Source organism: Chelmon rostratus, chromosome 5 (assembly GCF_017976325.1).
Source record: "Chelmon rostratus isolate fCheRos1 chromosome 5, fCheRos1.pri, whole genome shotgun sequence".
NCBI lineage: Eukaryota > Metazoa > Chordata > Actinopteri > Chaetodontiformes > Chaetodontidae > Chelmon > Chelmon rostratus.
The window spans coordinates 9,932,077-9,946,798 of NC_055662.1; the positions used below are offsets into that span (position 1 = coordinate 9,932,077).

The 14,722-nt window shown below is 40.4% G+C and overlaps 1 protein-coding gene across 1 annotated transcript; it reads right to left on the bottom strand.

The window, feature by feature from the left end:
• Positions 1-402: 402 nt before the first annotated feature.
• LOC121606474 (SEC14-like protein 2) lies at positions 403-14,267 on the bottom strand. Its single transcript, XM_041936807.1, has 12 exons — positions 13,956-14,267; positions 12,289-12,364; positions 8,812-8,855; positions 7,908-7,970; positions 7,595-7,783; positions 6,918-7,013; positions 6,740-6,800; positions 6,501-6,584; positions 6,271-6,377; positions 3,006-3,145; positions 2,148-2,317; positions 403-2,050 (listed from the first exon to the last, which is right to left on the bottom strand). Exons 1-12 carry the CDS (start codon positions 14,007-14,009, stop codon positions 1,899-1,901), a joined length of 1,236 nt encoding a protein of 411 aa, XP_041792741.1. The 5' UTR covers positions 14,010-14,267; the 3' UTR covers positions 403-1,898.
• Between the last annotated feature and the right edge of the window lie 455 nt (positions 14,268-14,722).

Sequence of the window (14,722 nt, forward strand, 5' to 3'; positions counted from 1 at the left end):
GCTGGAGACTTAACCACAACATAACCACTCCTTGTCTAACACTGAGCCAAACCTTAACCCAGGTCTTCACCCTAAAATGTAGCTATTTATGTTATGGGGATTTGCACCACAATGTGATCATGTAAAAAGATTTATGTCCCCGCAACGTGGGTAACACACGTCGTCACACACATACATACACACATACACACCTTCTCTGTGTAAAAGCTAGGCAAATACCCACACACTGTACTTATTTTATGACGACAAGATGGCCGACAAGCTTGTCATTTCGTTGATGAGCGCCTTCAGATTCAGTACAGACTCACTTTAGTTTGTCTCATCCCGTCAGAGTGAAGCTGAGGAGTCTAAACAACATATTCAGGAGGCACTTCCAGTGTTGTCAACACATTTATTCACGTCTCTTCTAATTCTTTCAAGTTCATGGCATCTTCATCGTATGTGAAAGGGTCCAGACAGCATGACCATGACAGTAAGCTGATTCTGTTTCCCCAGAACTGAACAGGTCAAGTCTCTTAGCACCGCTGTAATAATATGAAAAATCCTTCATTCTGACAGTCCACCGCAATCTACATTTAGTCATTGTCTGGTGAGAGCAACATATTTTCATTTACATTCACACATGAGTTAACATGAATATTAATACTCCTTACTTAGAATAAATATTGATTATTCGAGAAAACCTGATATTAACTTAAATACTTTGCTATTATAAAATAATAATTTGCTTCAACCCATTTAAATTTTTCTTGAAATAAATTAGAAAAGAGGAAATAAATACTGTGTGTAAAGGAATGTTTTCTGCAAATATGTCGAGGGGAAACAAACAACCATTAGAGGTACATCAATTAGTAGCAAATGTCAACAGAGCTTTCACAAGATATAGATAAAAACTTATTTTAGAAACTCAACATATTCTCTATTCTCTTCCGTGTCTAATGAGGAGATGTTAGATTTCTTTTTTCAGTAAGTCTGAAAATGGTAACAAAACTTATTCTTATAGAAATTAACTGAAATGCTTTTACTGTTGTTGATTGTCATGGCAAATATTTATGCCACATACATGGAAAAAAACATAGGAAAAGCTTTTCTTTTGTTTTTCTACACAGAAGATTAAAAACCACAGTTGTAATTTGCTCCTGTGCTACTTTTGTAGGCATGGTGGCCTCTTTTACATAGCATATCGTTAAAGCAGGCTGTGGTAGCACTGACCTGATTCACCTGCCGCCAATCTGGTACATTTTGCAAGAAAAACTTAACATAAAGCTAAAAATGGTCAACACATAAATGAGGATCTTAAAACAGTTTTCTACTGATTGATCATTGCACTCCCCTAACATTCACAAATATTGTCTTTTTTATTTCATACATTCTTCCTCCTTGTCAAATCTGGCGCCTTCATTACCCACAATGCAACTCAATCACCGACAGTGTGGTCGGAATTTGGGTGCGTTATGCGTGAAGCGCACCACTGACTCCAGTGACATCGCTTGGGGCAGTTTATCAGACTTCACACAAAAGATAAAAAAAAAGGACTTTATACAACTTTTTCCATAAATACAGCAGAACTTACTAACTCTTATTCTATTTGGAACTAAGAGGCTTCGCCCAAAACATGAAAAACCAGACCAGAAGTGCACAAAATTTGTTCCATGTTATCTCTTCCTTTGCTTCATAAATGTTTCCACATGGACCAACACGTGAATGAGGTCATCATGAATGATAAATTCAAGGCTCAAACCTTCAAATGTTGACATGGGTTAAATAGCTTTTCTTGTGTTTTGGCAGAACATTGTGGTTCCTGTTCGTATCAAAGTTTGTCACACTGTGCTTATTAGTGGTGGCTAAACATTACAGATCTGACAGCACAGAAGTGGCACACTGTGTCATCTTCTTGGTTATGATTGGCTGTTGCCCTCAGCTTGCACCTGGTTTCTGGACCCCCCATTGGTCTGTGGGGACTGTAAGTGGTCAGGAAGCAGGACCTCGACAGTAAAGCTGATTCTTTTGGCTTGGAAGATGCTGTATGTGTTGTCGAATCTCAGAACATCTGGGGAGGACAAACAAAGCACAGTGTGTACCATACATACATATGATCACACATCATACAGCCTCCTGGTCTATGCTGAGTGTTACAGCTTACTCACAGACTCCTGGGCGTTCACAGGTCAGTGATCCGTCCTCGGGCACCAAGTGGGCGTTGTAGCGTTGGCTGGGCACAACTTCCTGCATCTGAGCTGCCTTCTTCCACTCGCCCTTTCTAGCCTTCAGAAACACCCCAAAACCAATGTCTGCACTCTCAGTGGCAAACTGCCACCTGCCGAGATGGAAAAAAAAGATTTGTATATCCATTAAACAGCTGCTTTTGGTAAAAAAAAAAAAAAAAAAAAAAGAGATGCAATTTTTCTTCATCACAAATTCAATTCTAATTTATTGTTTTCTGCAGCTGTGCCTGCTAAATGCATTGAAATGTATTAGATTTGCCTTCTGTACTTTCCCCCCGGTATTTATTAATTGCCTCTCAAAGCAATAATTAGAACACATTTGACCATTATAACTATCAATACCACTAACTACTAAAACAATTATTTATTTTATGCACAAGCCAGATTTTCACAAAAACAAAATAATTTGTTGATTTATAGAAAGTTGTTACTTGCCAGATTAATCAACAGTGAAAATAATTGTAAGTGTCAACCTTGTTCTAAGTCATGTTTAACCCCCATTCATTAATAATCACTTATCAATTCAGTTAAAAGTAGAAAATAGTGAAATTACCCACTACAATTTTCCTGACTTTAAGGCAGGGTAATCTTCAAAGTTTTTTCCAACCAACAGTCCAAAACTCAGAAATATTAAATGAACAATGAAACAAAAAGCAAACGCCACAAATCCTCATATCTAAGAAGCTGGAACCAGAGAACGTTTGCTTGATAAATAACTTCAAAGCGACTTCATAGCTCTTTATTGCTGCAACAGTGAAAAACTTGTGGCATCCAGCTGACCTGAGAACGCAGCCTGGGAACAGGATCTCATAGTCCAGCTGTTGGGAGGAACCCCGACTGACGGTCATGCACTGCTCGTAGTCCACCTTAACATGGTCCCGCACGTAGTAGGAGGGAGGAACTGGGCCCACGTGGTTTATCTGCAGTCGAGACCATGCACAAATAGTTGGGATATGGGTGTGAAAAAGCTAAATATGTGAAATGTTGAAAGTCTAAGGGCGGGAGAAATGAGGAAAAGGAGAAAGACATCACTTACTGTGACTTTGTGACACTGTCTGAATGCTTGTAATTTTACATCTTTTGCAAAAAAGGGGAAAAAAATGTTCTCTTTTCCACTTTTCTGTTTATTCACAGAAATAAAGTAGATCTCAATCCAGTCAACTCCTGTGGTTTTCCAGTCCTGCACAGTGTCGTACATGAACCAACCAACAGAGGGCAGAGATTTCCTCATGTGAGAGGTGATGAGTTTAATTCAGAGTGTCAGTGTCATACACGCACATTAAGAAAATACACGGAAAGCCTGTCATTTCAAGCAAGAATAATCCAAGAATATTCAGACCTGTTCATATCTGAGACCTGTCTCAGATATGAACATTACTATCAGGGAAGTCCAACTCATCTGAAACCACCATCATGCAGAAATATCAAACTTAAGAGAACCACTGTTGGGAAACTGCCACTGACAAACAGAAAAGATGCAGAAAAAAAGGCATTTCTAAAAGAAAAACACACACACACACAAACGGTCATATCGTCCATTCGAGTGCAAAACTCCATCAGGCATCTCATTTTGATTTGTTACATAAATTGTGCAGAGATCTGACTGAACCCAATGCAGGAAAAAAAAAACTCACATACAAGAGGCATCGTGCTCATAAGTTTTCCTCCTTCAATGTTAACAGCTCAGAAAATGTTTCCTGTAAAATCAATAAATCCAGTTTTTTTTTACAAATTTAAAGATAAAAATCTATAAATCAGTTCTTAAAGTGTTTGAATAATAACTGACAATAATTAGCCCTAAAGATCAACGTTTCTACAAACTCTACCAAAAGATTTCTTTACATACAATTTGCAAACAATTGTATGGTATAAGTGCATTCGTTCAGGCCCATGATTGATGCCCAATACTTAAAAGAATAGTTCGACATTTTGGGATATGCACAAGGCTATACTTAGCTTAGCACAAAGACTGGAAAGAAGGGGAGACAGCTAGCCTGTCCGAAATACAATCCACCAACAAATCGAAGCGTAAAAATGATTAATTTTACGAGGAGAATGTGCTATTTTTCGGCCAGCTGTAGTGACTTCCTGGAGTGACTTACAGGCTAGCTGTTTCCCCCCGCTTCCAGTCTTTCTGCTAAGCTAACCCAGCTGTCTCTAGCTTTAGCTTTATGTTTACTGTTCAGACATGAGAGTGGCATCAATCTTCCTATTTAACTCTTGGGAGAGAGCAAATAAGTGTCTTTCAGAAAATGTCAAACTATTCCTTTAATAATATAACTCAGTTCCTAGGACCTAATCAAAATAAAACAGTACAATGTCGAGGACACACAGCTAGCTAACTAAAAAAGTGTATTTAAAAAAAAAAGGTAGAAAACACTTTGAAGCTGAGCATCTCAGTTCCTTGAATCTTGAATTTCTCTCTTCCTGTTCCTCATGTGTCCTGGGCCCAATTATTTATCTACAGAAACAGTAACAGATGCAGAGTCAGTCTGGAGTCTGGTGTAGAAGAGCTGCTACTCTGCTCGATGCTACGCTGCCTAACTCGTGTGCTGAGGCCATTTCTACGCAGCAAGGAAGGATTGCAGCAGGGATGAAGTGCGAGTTTTCCTTGACTCTTTTAAGTAATTCACATCTTCAATTTCCTGTGAATTGTCTGTAAATATCACCTGTTCCAATCCGCAGACGGTAGCACACCATCTGCTCAGTGCAACCCACAAATTTCACCCTTTTTGCATCACTTCCTTGTTATATTGGTATATGATTGTATGGCAGAGGGAAACTGTGCTCAGCATGTGTGCAGCTATACTGATTGATTCTGCTATGGACAGCCAGTCCAGAACAGTCCTTGCATTGTCACTGACCTGATGTGATCAAACTGACTCATTCATGTGTAACGGGATCCTCGCTGGGCCAGCGTTAGCAGCGTTAACATTTTTGTGAGCGGGTGTTTTAGAAAACAGCTGAAGCCTGAACGTGACAATGCATTATTTCCCTTTAGGTAAATTCGTTCTTAATGTTTTCTGCTCGGCCGTGGGAAACTGGAAAAACTGGTGGGAGGGGAGCTCACACAAACATAGTTTGCCATTCAAATGTCAAGTGTGCTGAACATGCAGCCAGTCTCTCAACAAAAGCAAAGCAGCAAGCTGCCAGATTACTTTAGCGCAGGATGCAAACAGGTGAAAGAACTACAGCACAGGACTCACAGGTCTATGAAAACAGAGTAAAGCTAGGTTGCAGGTCTGATTCTAAAGGAGGGCTGATCAGCTGTTGCTGGAGGCAGACTTGCAGTATATGTTGCAGGACTGTTGGTACTTCTGTTGTTGTGAAAACTAAAGTTGCCACATCTTCCTCCAAACAACCGTCTGGCGAACTGGGCAATAATGACTGCATACTGACTTTGTTTTGGTGAAATTGTATCATGACAGTAAGAATATAAATTGTTTAAATGACTGATTCCCAGAAAATCATAAGTACAGGTAAAAATGTTTTTTAGCTAGTTTTTGTGTGTGAGGGGTAATGTCTTCAGCAATGCATTGTTCTATCATGTGTGATTTTGCAGGCATACACGTATGACAGTTTTTATATCCAGACATTAATGTTAAAGACAGAATGAGATGGATTTTCTTGTAATATATAGACTCATAGAAAAGTAATCATCACTTCTGACCACTAGAAGTGTGTGGTGGTGTGTGTACCCTGCTGTCTGCCTGTATTTTCTTATTGTCTTATGTTGCTGTGTTCGGGACATTTTTGGGCATCAGCCTTTGGGCAGTGGGTGTGTAGCTCCCCAGCCAATAACAGTGCTCAGGCCGTGAGGGCGGGACTTTGATTAAATCGTAACCACCAGGTTACATCACTATCTCCGTTTCTCTCCTCTGACTCTCTGTCTGTGTCACTGGTGTATAAAAAGCTGTAGGTCACTCCACTCTCCACACGTATGTGTCATCTGCAACAGGTACTCGTCTCTTCCATCTCATCATCAGCCCACCTTCGTACCAAAAACACAGCACCCGTGGGTGGCCATGTTGGCTTGCTGACTCACCCTGGTCCGACAGCGAGGATCTCCATCAGGATCCGTCATTTTCCCCCCGTATATCGCCGGCAGCTCCTCTGCATCAATGTACTTCAGTAAAACCTCCTGCCAGTTAGCTGTCAAAGCAGAGAAACAACAGTCATTCATCAGGAAGGCGGAGGAGTGAGTGACTGGAGGGAATTTGGTATCTGGGTGAAAATATTCTCTAAAATAAGATGCAGTGATGTGTGGCGTCTTACCTCCCAGGATGTTGATCTTTTGTCTTGTGTTCTCACTCAGAAAGTGCTTGACGAGGTTGTAGGCCACAGGGAAGAGTTTGGGGGCTGCAGAGAAAAGACTTTCAGGAGTTAACCAAACCTTAACCAGCAATAATGGAAACTTTCTTCAAAAGCAAGATACGATGATTAAAAAGACGAATACAGAAAAGCAGGTGGAACCCATGAATCAGTCCCCTCAGTTCGAGGAAGGACTAACTCACCTTTAATGACAAACAGCCTTTTCAAGCCTTCTGGGTAGTTGTCTTCAAACATCTGGAGGATCTGGTGACACAGAGGAACATGATTAGTATATTTGGAGATGCTGACCAACCTAATGGTCTGACTCATGTCTTAGCTGTGTGAGGTCTATGTTTACACTGTGTGTGTGTGTGTCTGTACCTCTCCATATGTTTCTATAGCAGGCTTCCATAAATGTTTCAGGCCCAGACCTTCAACATCGTAGATCATGGTGATTGACTCCACGTTCCTCCCAAGCTGGTTGAAAACAGTGACAGAAACTATTAAAATACATAAAAAGAGGTGTGTATAGCAATGAAGTGGTAGAGCGAGCAATATGAAATACTTATCTATCAATATATTGCATGTTCTGTTTCTTTAAAAGACCGTCAGAAGTCACATTTTACTTTATCAGAGGAAAATTGATACCGCAGCTCAAAAAACAAGCAAACAAAGATACAAATGACACATTTATGATCGATCATACAGTCTGAGAAGAGGAGCTGATTGCTGTGGCTATAAAGCACCTTTTCTTGGTTACTGCTTGATAAAGGAAACCACTTAATAACAAGCCATGTCAATTTGTGACAAGTTGCACTGAAGAGTGGTGTCACCTTCTTGGACTGTTCCATTTGAATCATTCTTAAAAGCAATAAGAGGTATAATAACACAGCATTTCACACGAAAACGGTCCAAAAGGGGATCCGAGGCAGTTTCTTTACTATTTTCACATAGACGCATGTTCCTGGCTCGTTTTTAGAGTTGTGAGTTAAATAATCTCCCTCCATTGCACTAAACCACCAGATATCCGTCCTGTTCGCTGGCGACTCTGCTCTCACCCTCTGTGACTGCAGGTTACATTCCCTCTGCAGCACCTCACAGTCTTTGATCTTGGACTTGATGAAGTCTTGCTTGGAGGCAGACAGGAAGAGGCCTTTGGGATCTACAGGTCCGATGACATCATACCAGATGGGACTGCCTTCACGGTCATAACCACACATCCCTCCTGACAGATACTTCTCTATCACCTGCAAACAGCAGTCAATTTAAAAGACCCCTGGATTCTTCAGTCGTGCACAGGAATTTTTGTCAAGAAGGAATTCATATGATTACACAGAACATACAGTAGGTTATAATTTCTAAGGCTTTTACCTCTGGAGGACGCCAGTCAGTGATTATCGTGTCTATTTTCATCTGTTTCCTGAACTCCACATGCTGGAAGAAAAGATGGGTGCATGTTGATCAGTTGATCATTAATACACAGTAAGGAGGCGTAACTTAAACTTTTTTTGTTACATTTCTCCGCACCAGTCTAAGCACAATGTAGTGATTTAAGTGGCTTAAGAGGTTTCAGACGGTAGGTGATGTGAAATCTGCCCTCTCAGCAGGAAGGGGATCAGTTATGTAGCATATGTTACATATGATAACAACCACAAGCTCACCAACAAATGGGAAAGAAATGTTTCTAACTGGCTCACAGGGTCATTTTGACAAATAAATGGACATGTTTGTTTTCAGCCTGGCTGATAGATTTAAGAAGTAACAGATTATTTAAAGCTGACGATCATTTTTAGTCGCCACTGGGGCAAGAAATAACGGGATACCTGAACAAGCTGGTTGTGATGAGGCACTGTAGGCAAATCACTTTGAAAAGGTTTGTTCAAAAATCAAAGCTACAGTGACGAGTCACAAGCTAGCTAGACGTCAGTATGTCGGGGCTGTGTGTCTGTCGATGTGTTGTGCCCCCTAGTGGACAAAAATCAGTCCATGCAGCTTTAAGTGGTTCTAACTCATTTAATCCCTTTTATGTGTATCTTATCTCCCTTGATGACTCAGTTTCCCCACAGCGACCTGTTACCACACAGCTCCTCTCTAATCTGCAGCCACTCCTGAGCTGATGGGCTCAACAGTCTGTTGCTGGTGCTACCTGCACATTCACACACAACACTAATGAGCCACAGAACGAGAAGGGAGCGTGTATTTCTACAAGAGCATGACACATGTAGGTACTCTAAAAATGTTCTGTTCTCCTCAAGAGAGGAGCTGAATGTGTTACCTTTCGCAGCATGGCCTCAGACTTCTGGACATTGAAGTTTCTGGCTGAAAAAGAGTAAGACAAGCATAAAAAGGATTTGATATATTATATTGCTACTTATATCGTAAAGGAAGCAAGCAAACTTAATTTATAGAGCACTTTTTAAAACACAAAGTGCTTTACAGGAGGAAGAAAGGAGGAAGGGACAAGAGACAAGGAAGAAAATATACAAAAGGAGAATAAGGGGTACAAACTTGAAGTCGCTAATAATTCACGAAAAAGCCACATAAAACAATTAATGATATTATAAAATGTATGAATTAAAGGAATATTTGCAACTTTGATTGACTGTCTCATTCACAGTTATTAGACTGTATGTGAACAAGTAAACTAAGAACTGAACCATCATAATGATTAACTACAACCTGCAAAGACACGTTGCATCTGACATGCGATAACTTATGCGATAACAGCACATCTTTAAGCTCGTGTAACACACTAAAAAAGGTCAAACAGTCAGTCAGCCAAGTAGAGGAGGAAGTGTTGTAGAGATTGTACTTGATCATGCTCGCCTGACCGTATACTGTATCTAAATCTGTATAAAGAGGAAATCCCTGAAACACTAGCAACAACAAGTCAGAGCAAGGTTTGAAAGGTTCTGGGAGGTTAAGAAACAAATAGTTATAGTTTCCCCCAGATCCTGTCTTACTGTTTGTCTATTAGGGCAATAGTTTGAGCATCCTTTAGTAGTGTCGAAAACATTATACAAACTCTTAGACAACCAATGGAATATGTGTTTATGTAAACAGCCGGTAGATGACTAGAATGTGGTCATGTGAAAAAAATGATGTCATCCACAAATGACACCGAGGAAAATGCATTGAAGAAAAGCTAAAAATACCAAGAATACACATGTGATGGAAACTGTTAAACTGTACACTTTTCACTGATACCCTCTGGCAATAAACTTGTGAAACATGGTCAGCATTAAAACCACTGTGTCAGTGTGACTGATCCAGAACAGAGTTGACACACAGTCCACTGTCTAATACTCTACATCTAAGGTGATTATCTGTGCTGCTGGCAGCCTGGTGGAAAAACACAACGGTGCTGTTGCCATGAAGTGAGACCTACAACTTACTCCAGCAGTGGATTACACTGCACCTAATGCTCCATCCTGGCACCTAAACTAGGACATCGAGTGACTTAAAATTACAAAGGCACAAAGCAGATTCTGGCACATGACCAGGCCATGTGTTATTTTGAATCATAAATAAGTGTTACGCTTTGATTGTCTCAGCTTTTAACTAATAATATACACAGTAATGGATGGCTAGAAGGGTGGATCACCTGCTTCTTCTCAAACGTATCCTCTAGTATGATGAGGCTATGTGTGATTATTTCTGATTGGAGCATGTAGGATAATTTTGCTGAACAAAACACATGAGGAAGCAAGACAGTGTGTAAGAGACAGTGTGAAGATGCAGAACAAGACATTTCTTTGTTCTTACAGAGATATCAGACTCTCCTCAGATCACTGTCCAAGTGCAGATAGTTGATGACCTGAAATAACGTTATCTTGAGACATGACAGAGGCTCAGGGTACGTAGCTTGTTATCTGATGACATTTAAAGATACCGCCATGAACAAAATTTAGAAAACTCTAAATTGAGTCGGACCATGATGACCATAAACGATTGTCTTGTGACTAAAACTGGACAGCTGTGTTCAGAAGTTTCTGTCTGTTTCACTGAACCCTGGTACAAAATTTAGACTCCAGTATAATACAGTCCACCACGACTGATATCCCAGTATTAAGTCACAGACTGAACCGTGTCATTTACCCTGGCTCCTTTATCTCTTAAGGTGGAGCTCCTCAGAGATAAATACTGTATACTACCAGCTGGAGTGTGAGTCATCTGAAGGCAGAAGACATGTGCTTAGCTGGTGGAGGAGGGTCGTTGGCCTCTAGTACAGGTCTCGTCTTCTGTCATGTGGGAAAAGCCTGGCCTATCCATCCAAGCTATGTTTTCCCAGTTATCAGCTGGTAAATCCAAACTTTAATTTTGAACCAAGCCCCTTTTGGCTCAGTGCTACAATTCTATGAACAGATCAATCATTAGTGCTCACTGTGTGCCACCTCAGGCTGTTTGTTTCAAATCAATGAACTGGACTGAGCTATCCTCACTGTTCCCACAGCTTGAATGGGAGCCATCTTTATATTCACGTTGAAAGGGAAATAACTTGAGTCATTCAGAGTGTACATTGGCTAAAAAGACCCTCATTGTCCGTGTTTGGAGCTGTGACGCTGACCTTTCTGAGAGGGGTTTCACAGGCATCATGAAAGAGGACAAAACGTCTTCACTGCCGCTCTGAATCCCTGTTATGAAATGACTTTGGAGGGAACTTGCAGCAACAGAAACACAGCAGCAGAGTGTCTCCTGGCAGACGGGCTGCCGTCCGTCGTAGTGCACCTTTAATGCGATTAGTCCTGGATTAGGCTGATACGCAGAGTTCTAGACCTCTGCTCCAGAACTAATCAGCACAAGGGCTCCTTTAATCAATGACATTCCCTCGAGGGTCTGAACACGGAACCCCAACCAGGGTTTGTTCTTTCAAGATAAATTTGAGACTTTTAAAGACCCTTTCATACCACATTAAATGCAATGAAATACCCATTTTATGATTCATACTGGCCAAAGTATGAAAATATCACATGTCTTTCAGCACTTCCCAGCAATTTATACCAATATTTGATGTAAATACAATTAATTTAACTAATGCAGTCGGGACAGGGACAGCCTGCAGATGTGGGTGGATGGATTAAGCAATTACAAACAGCTAATTTCTGTTAATATTGACACTTTGGTGTTATGAAATGATGAGCTTCCTAGCTACTGCAGCAGTAGTGACAGTGTCTTGCTACAAAAAAGGATTCAGCAGCCTCCTGCAGAACAATCCACTGTGGCAACAATCCTACTTTTAGTTCATTTTACGTCGCCCAGCAGCCCAAAATGAAATAGAACAACATTTAAGAACCTTTTCAAATTGACTTTAAGACTTTTTGAGGAAACTGAATTCAATGACTTTTCAAGACCTGCAGATAACCTGCCTCAACCTACGCAAGGAAAATCTGGGAATAAAAACTCGATGTCTTCCTGGTTTGGTTTAGCTGTTGCTGAGTAGCAGGCTTGGTTTTTCAGATGTAGTTTGAGCATTGTGTTCAGGCGTGAAAACAATGTAAGTCTCTTTCTTAACTCCTGGAATTATGGGTGTTTACATGTGTTGCATCATATCCTTTCATGTAATAAACCACTGCAGCTTCTGCTTATTGCACAAGTACAATGGCATCTTCAGATTTCCCCGTGTGAACATATTTGATTGCAGACAAATAATCCTGACTTTACCACAATGGAGAGGGATTATGGGAGAAGTTTTTCTGTGGGTGCAAGCTGTGGTCAGGGAAACGCAGCAGGTGCCTCATGATTTTCAACTCACCTCTGAGCCAACGTAACAGGAAGTGGTCATGCTGCGCAGGAAGTTGAGGAAGAATGTCTTGTATCCTCTCTCGAAACTATAGCAAGACAAAAGAGAGAAGAGGAGACACATGATTGGCAAGTTTTCAGGGAACTTTTTCACCAATCTTTGCAGTCACAGTTCTGACCCGGGAGGTAAAAACCAGTCTTGAGAAATACAGTCCTTTTCTTTGTTCCAAGGTATTTAAAGTTTCACTCATTCATTTCAGATTAGCAGGTTTCATTTCCTAATGCTGCTGAAACTTGTGACTAATTATATTATACACTTTAATGGCAAGGCTCGGCAATGGAAGTCTGTAAACAAACAGTCACAACTACCCGCTTGTGTGCGGACATTTTAGGTTTCAACTACAATCCCTGGCCAAAAGTATGTGGACATTCAAGCAAAATTATCTTTATTTTCTTTTGATTAATTGATTAATTGATTTGGCTTATGAAATGCTAAAAAACAGTAAAGATATTCTGGTTGCTGTACAAGAACATGAAGAAAAATATTTCAAACTTGACAAGGTGCTGCCAATTAATTTTTTGTCATGTTTGCTGAAAAATGACTTAGACAGTAATTCTGAAACCATGGGCATCAATCTGCTGGCACAACAGCCTCTATTCTTCTGGTTCCCCACTTTCCACAACATTTTAGAAACCTGACTGCAGAGACTTGCTCCCAAGAACATTATTGAGATGTTGTGCATCTGGGTCTGGGTCTCAGTCAGTACTTCAATTTGTCCCAGAGGTGTTGAGGCCAGGCCTCTAGGCAAAACAGGTCAAGATCTTTCACACCAAACTGGAAAAAAACAAACTTAAAATGGCCAACACAAAATGTGGCACAAACGCTGACAGTTCAGTTAAATTTCATGATAGAAAACTGTGTTTTCATCTCTAACCAAAAACCACAAAAAATAAAATAGAACAAAATAAATAAATGCATGCATAGATGCACAGAAATACATGAGCGAGTTATAGCTTTACTTTAAATTCTTAAAAAGCTGTTGTTGTTGGCCGATTTTTCTTAGAAGGTACGCTTTCCAAAGAGTGTTTGTAACTAATGGTCAGTTGTTTTTTACCAATGCTTTTTTACATTTAACCTATCGATTGATTTTTAAAAAAAAAGCCAAATATTTTCTGGTCCCAGAGACTCAAATGGCAGGATTTTAATGTTTTTCTTTGTCATGTAACTACAAATTGGGGGGGGGGGGGGGGGGGGGGGGGGGGGGGGTGGAGGGTGGTGAGGTGTTAGAGTGTTAGAAAGGCAAAAAAAGAAAACAACAGAAAGAAAGAAAGACATCAAAATAGACAACTTTAGATTGTGGGAAATTTTAGAAGACATGTTTCACTGTTTTTCTGGCATTTTATAAATAAAATGATTAATTAATAATGACTCTCATGTAAGTTGCAGCTCATGAGATAACCTGGCAAAACAAAAGGTTGTTCTTAATAATGGTTTATAACGGATGTGCAAAACACTAGTGAATTAGCAATTTAGCATTAGGAACACCATTATTTACAGATTACAAACCATTTATAAAGGTTGGGTTATTGGAAACTGGCACTGGCAGTCTGGTTATTATATAACAATGACAGGGATGCCAAGAAAGATAATTATATTTTTATTATTATAGCAAAACTTACCTGCTGCAGGGCTTCAGCCTGTTTGGGACTTAGGTCTCCTACTCTTCCGCTCATATCTGCGACCACAAGATGCGAGATAAAGACACAGCTGCTTCAGAGTCAGATGAAGAGACCGGCAGACAGACAGAGAAACAGCACCGTCAGTGACCGTGGCGGGCGGCTTTCTGTCTCTGACGCCTCCCCGTGATGCTCATTCGCGGCTTCAGTATCCTGTTATCCTCGCTGTCAGCTGCCTGCAGGTGGAAAAATGGCCAGAGGCAGAAAAAAGTGTAAACACGACGGTCGCACAGCCTGTTCGAGATCCAGTCCTACCAGCTGACTCGGCCAAAGATAGAGAAATAACGAGAGGATGACTCGCGCACGAAGCAGGAAGTACAGAGAAGAGAAGCCCCACCCCCTGTCAAAAATAGATTTGCCCCGCTAATATCATCATTATAACAGATTTTCACCAATATTAATGGAAAGTATAAATGGTATTGTGTGAACGTTTTAAGCTACATGCGAATAAACTACGACTACGATAAAGTGTAAGCAGCTTGCCATTCATTGTTTCACATATTTGACGAACTTGTGTTGAAAGCAGGTGGGTCCGTTTTTTTAAGATATTGAGTGATTAACCTCCAATTAAGTACAATATACAATCTTTGGTAGTAATCCGAAATTATTGACCATGCACACATGATTTTTCCGCTTTCAGAGCTAGTACAGGACTGTGACAATGACAGTCAATTGCTTAATTCAACAAAAGTGAAAGCTCGCTCTGAAAG

Excerpts from the sequence above, each read along its gene's own strand:
- LOC121606474 (XM_041936807.1), bottom strand. The coding sequence starts at position 14,009 with ATGAGCGGAAGAGTAGGAGACCTAAGTCCCAAACAGGCTGAAGCCCTG. Across the intron at positions 6,801-6,917 it reads CTATAGAAACATATGGAGAG|ATCCTCCAGATGTTTGAAGA; the intron begins GTACAGACACAC and ends CTGTGTCACCAG. Across the intron at positions 6,585-6,739 it reads AAGGCTGTTTGTCATTAAAG|CCCCCAAACTCTTCCCTGTG; the intron begins GTGAGTTAGTCC and ends TTTTCTCTGCAG.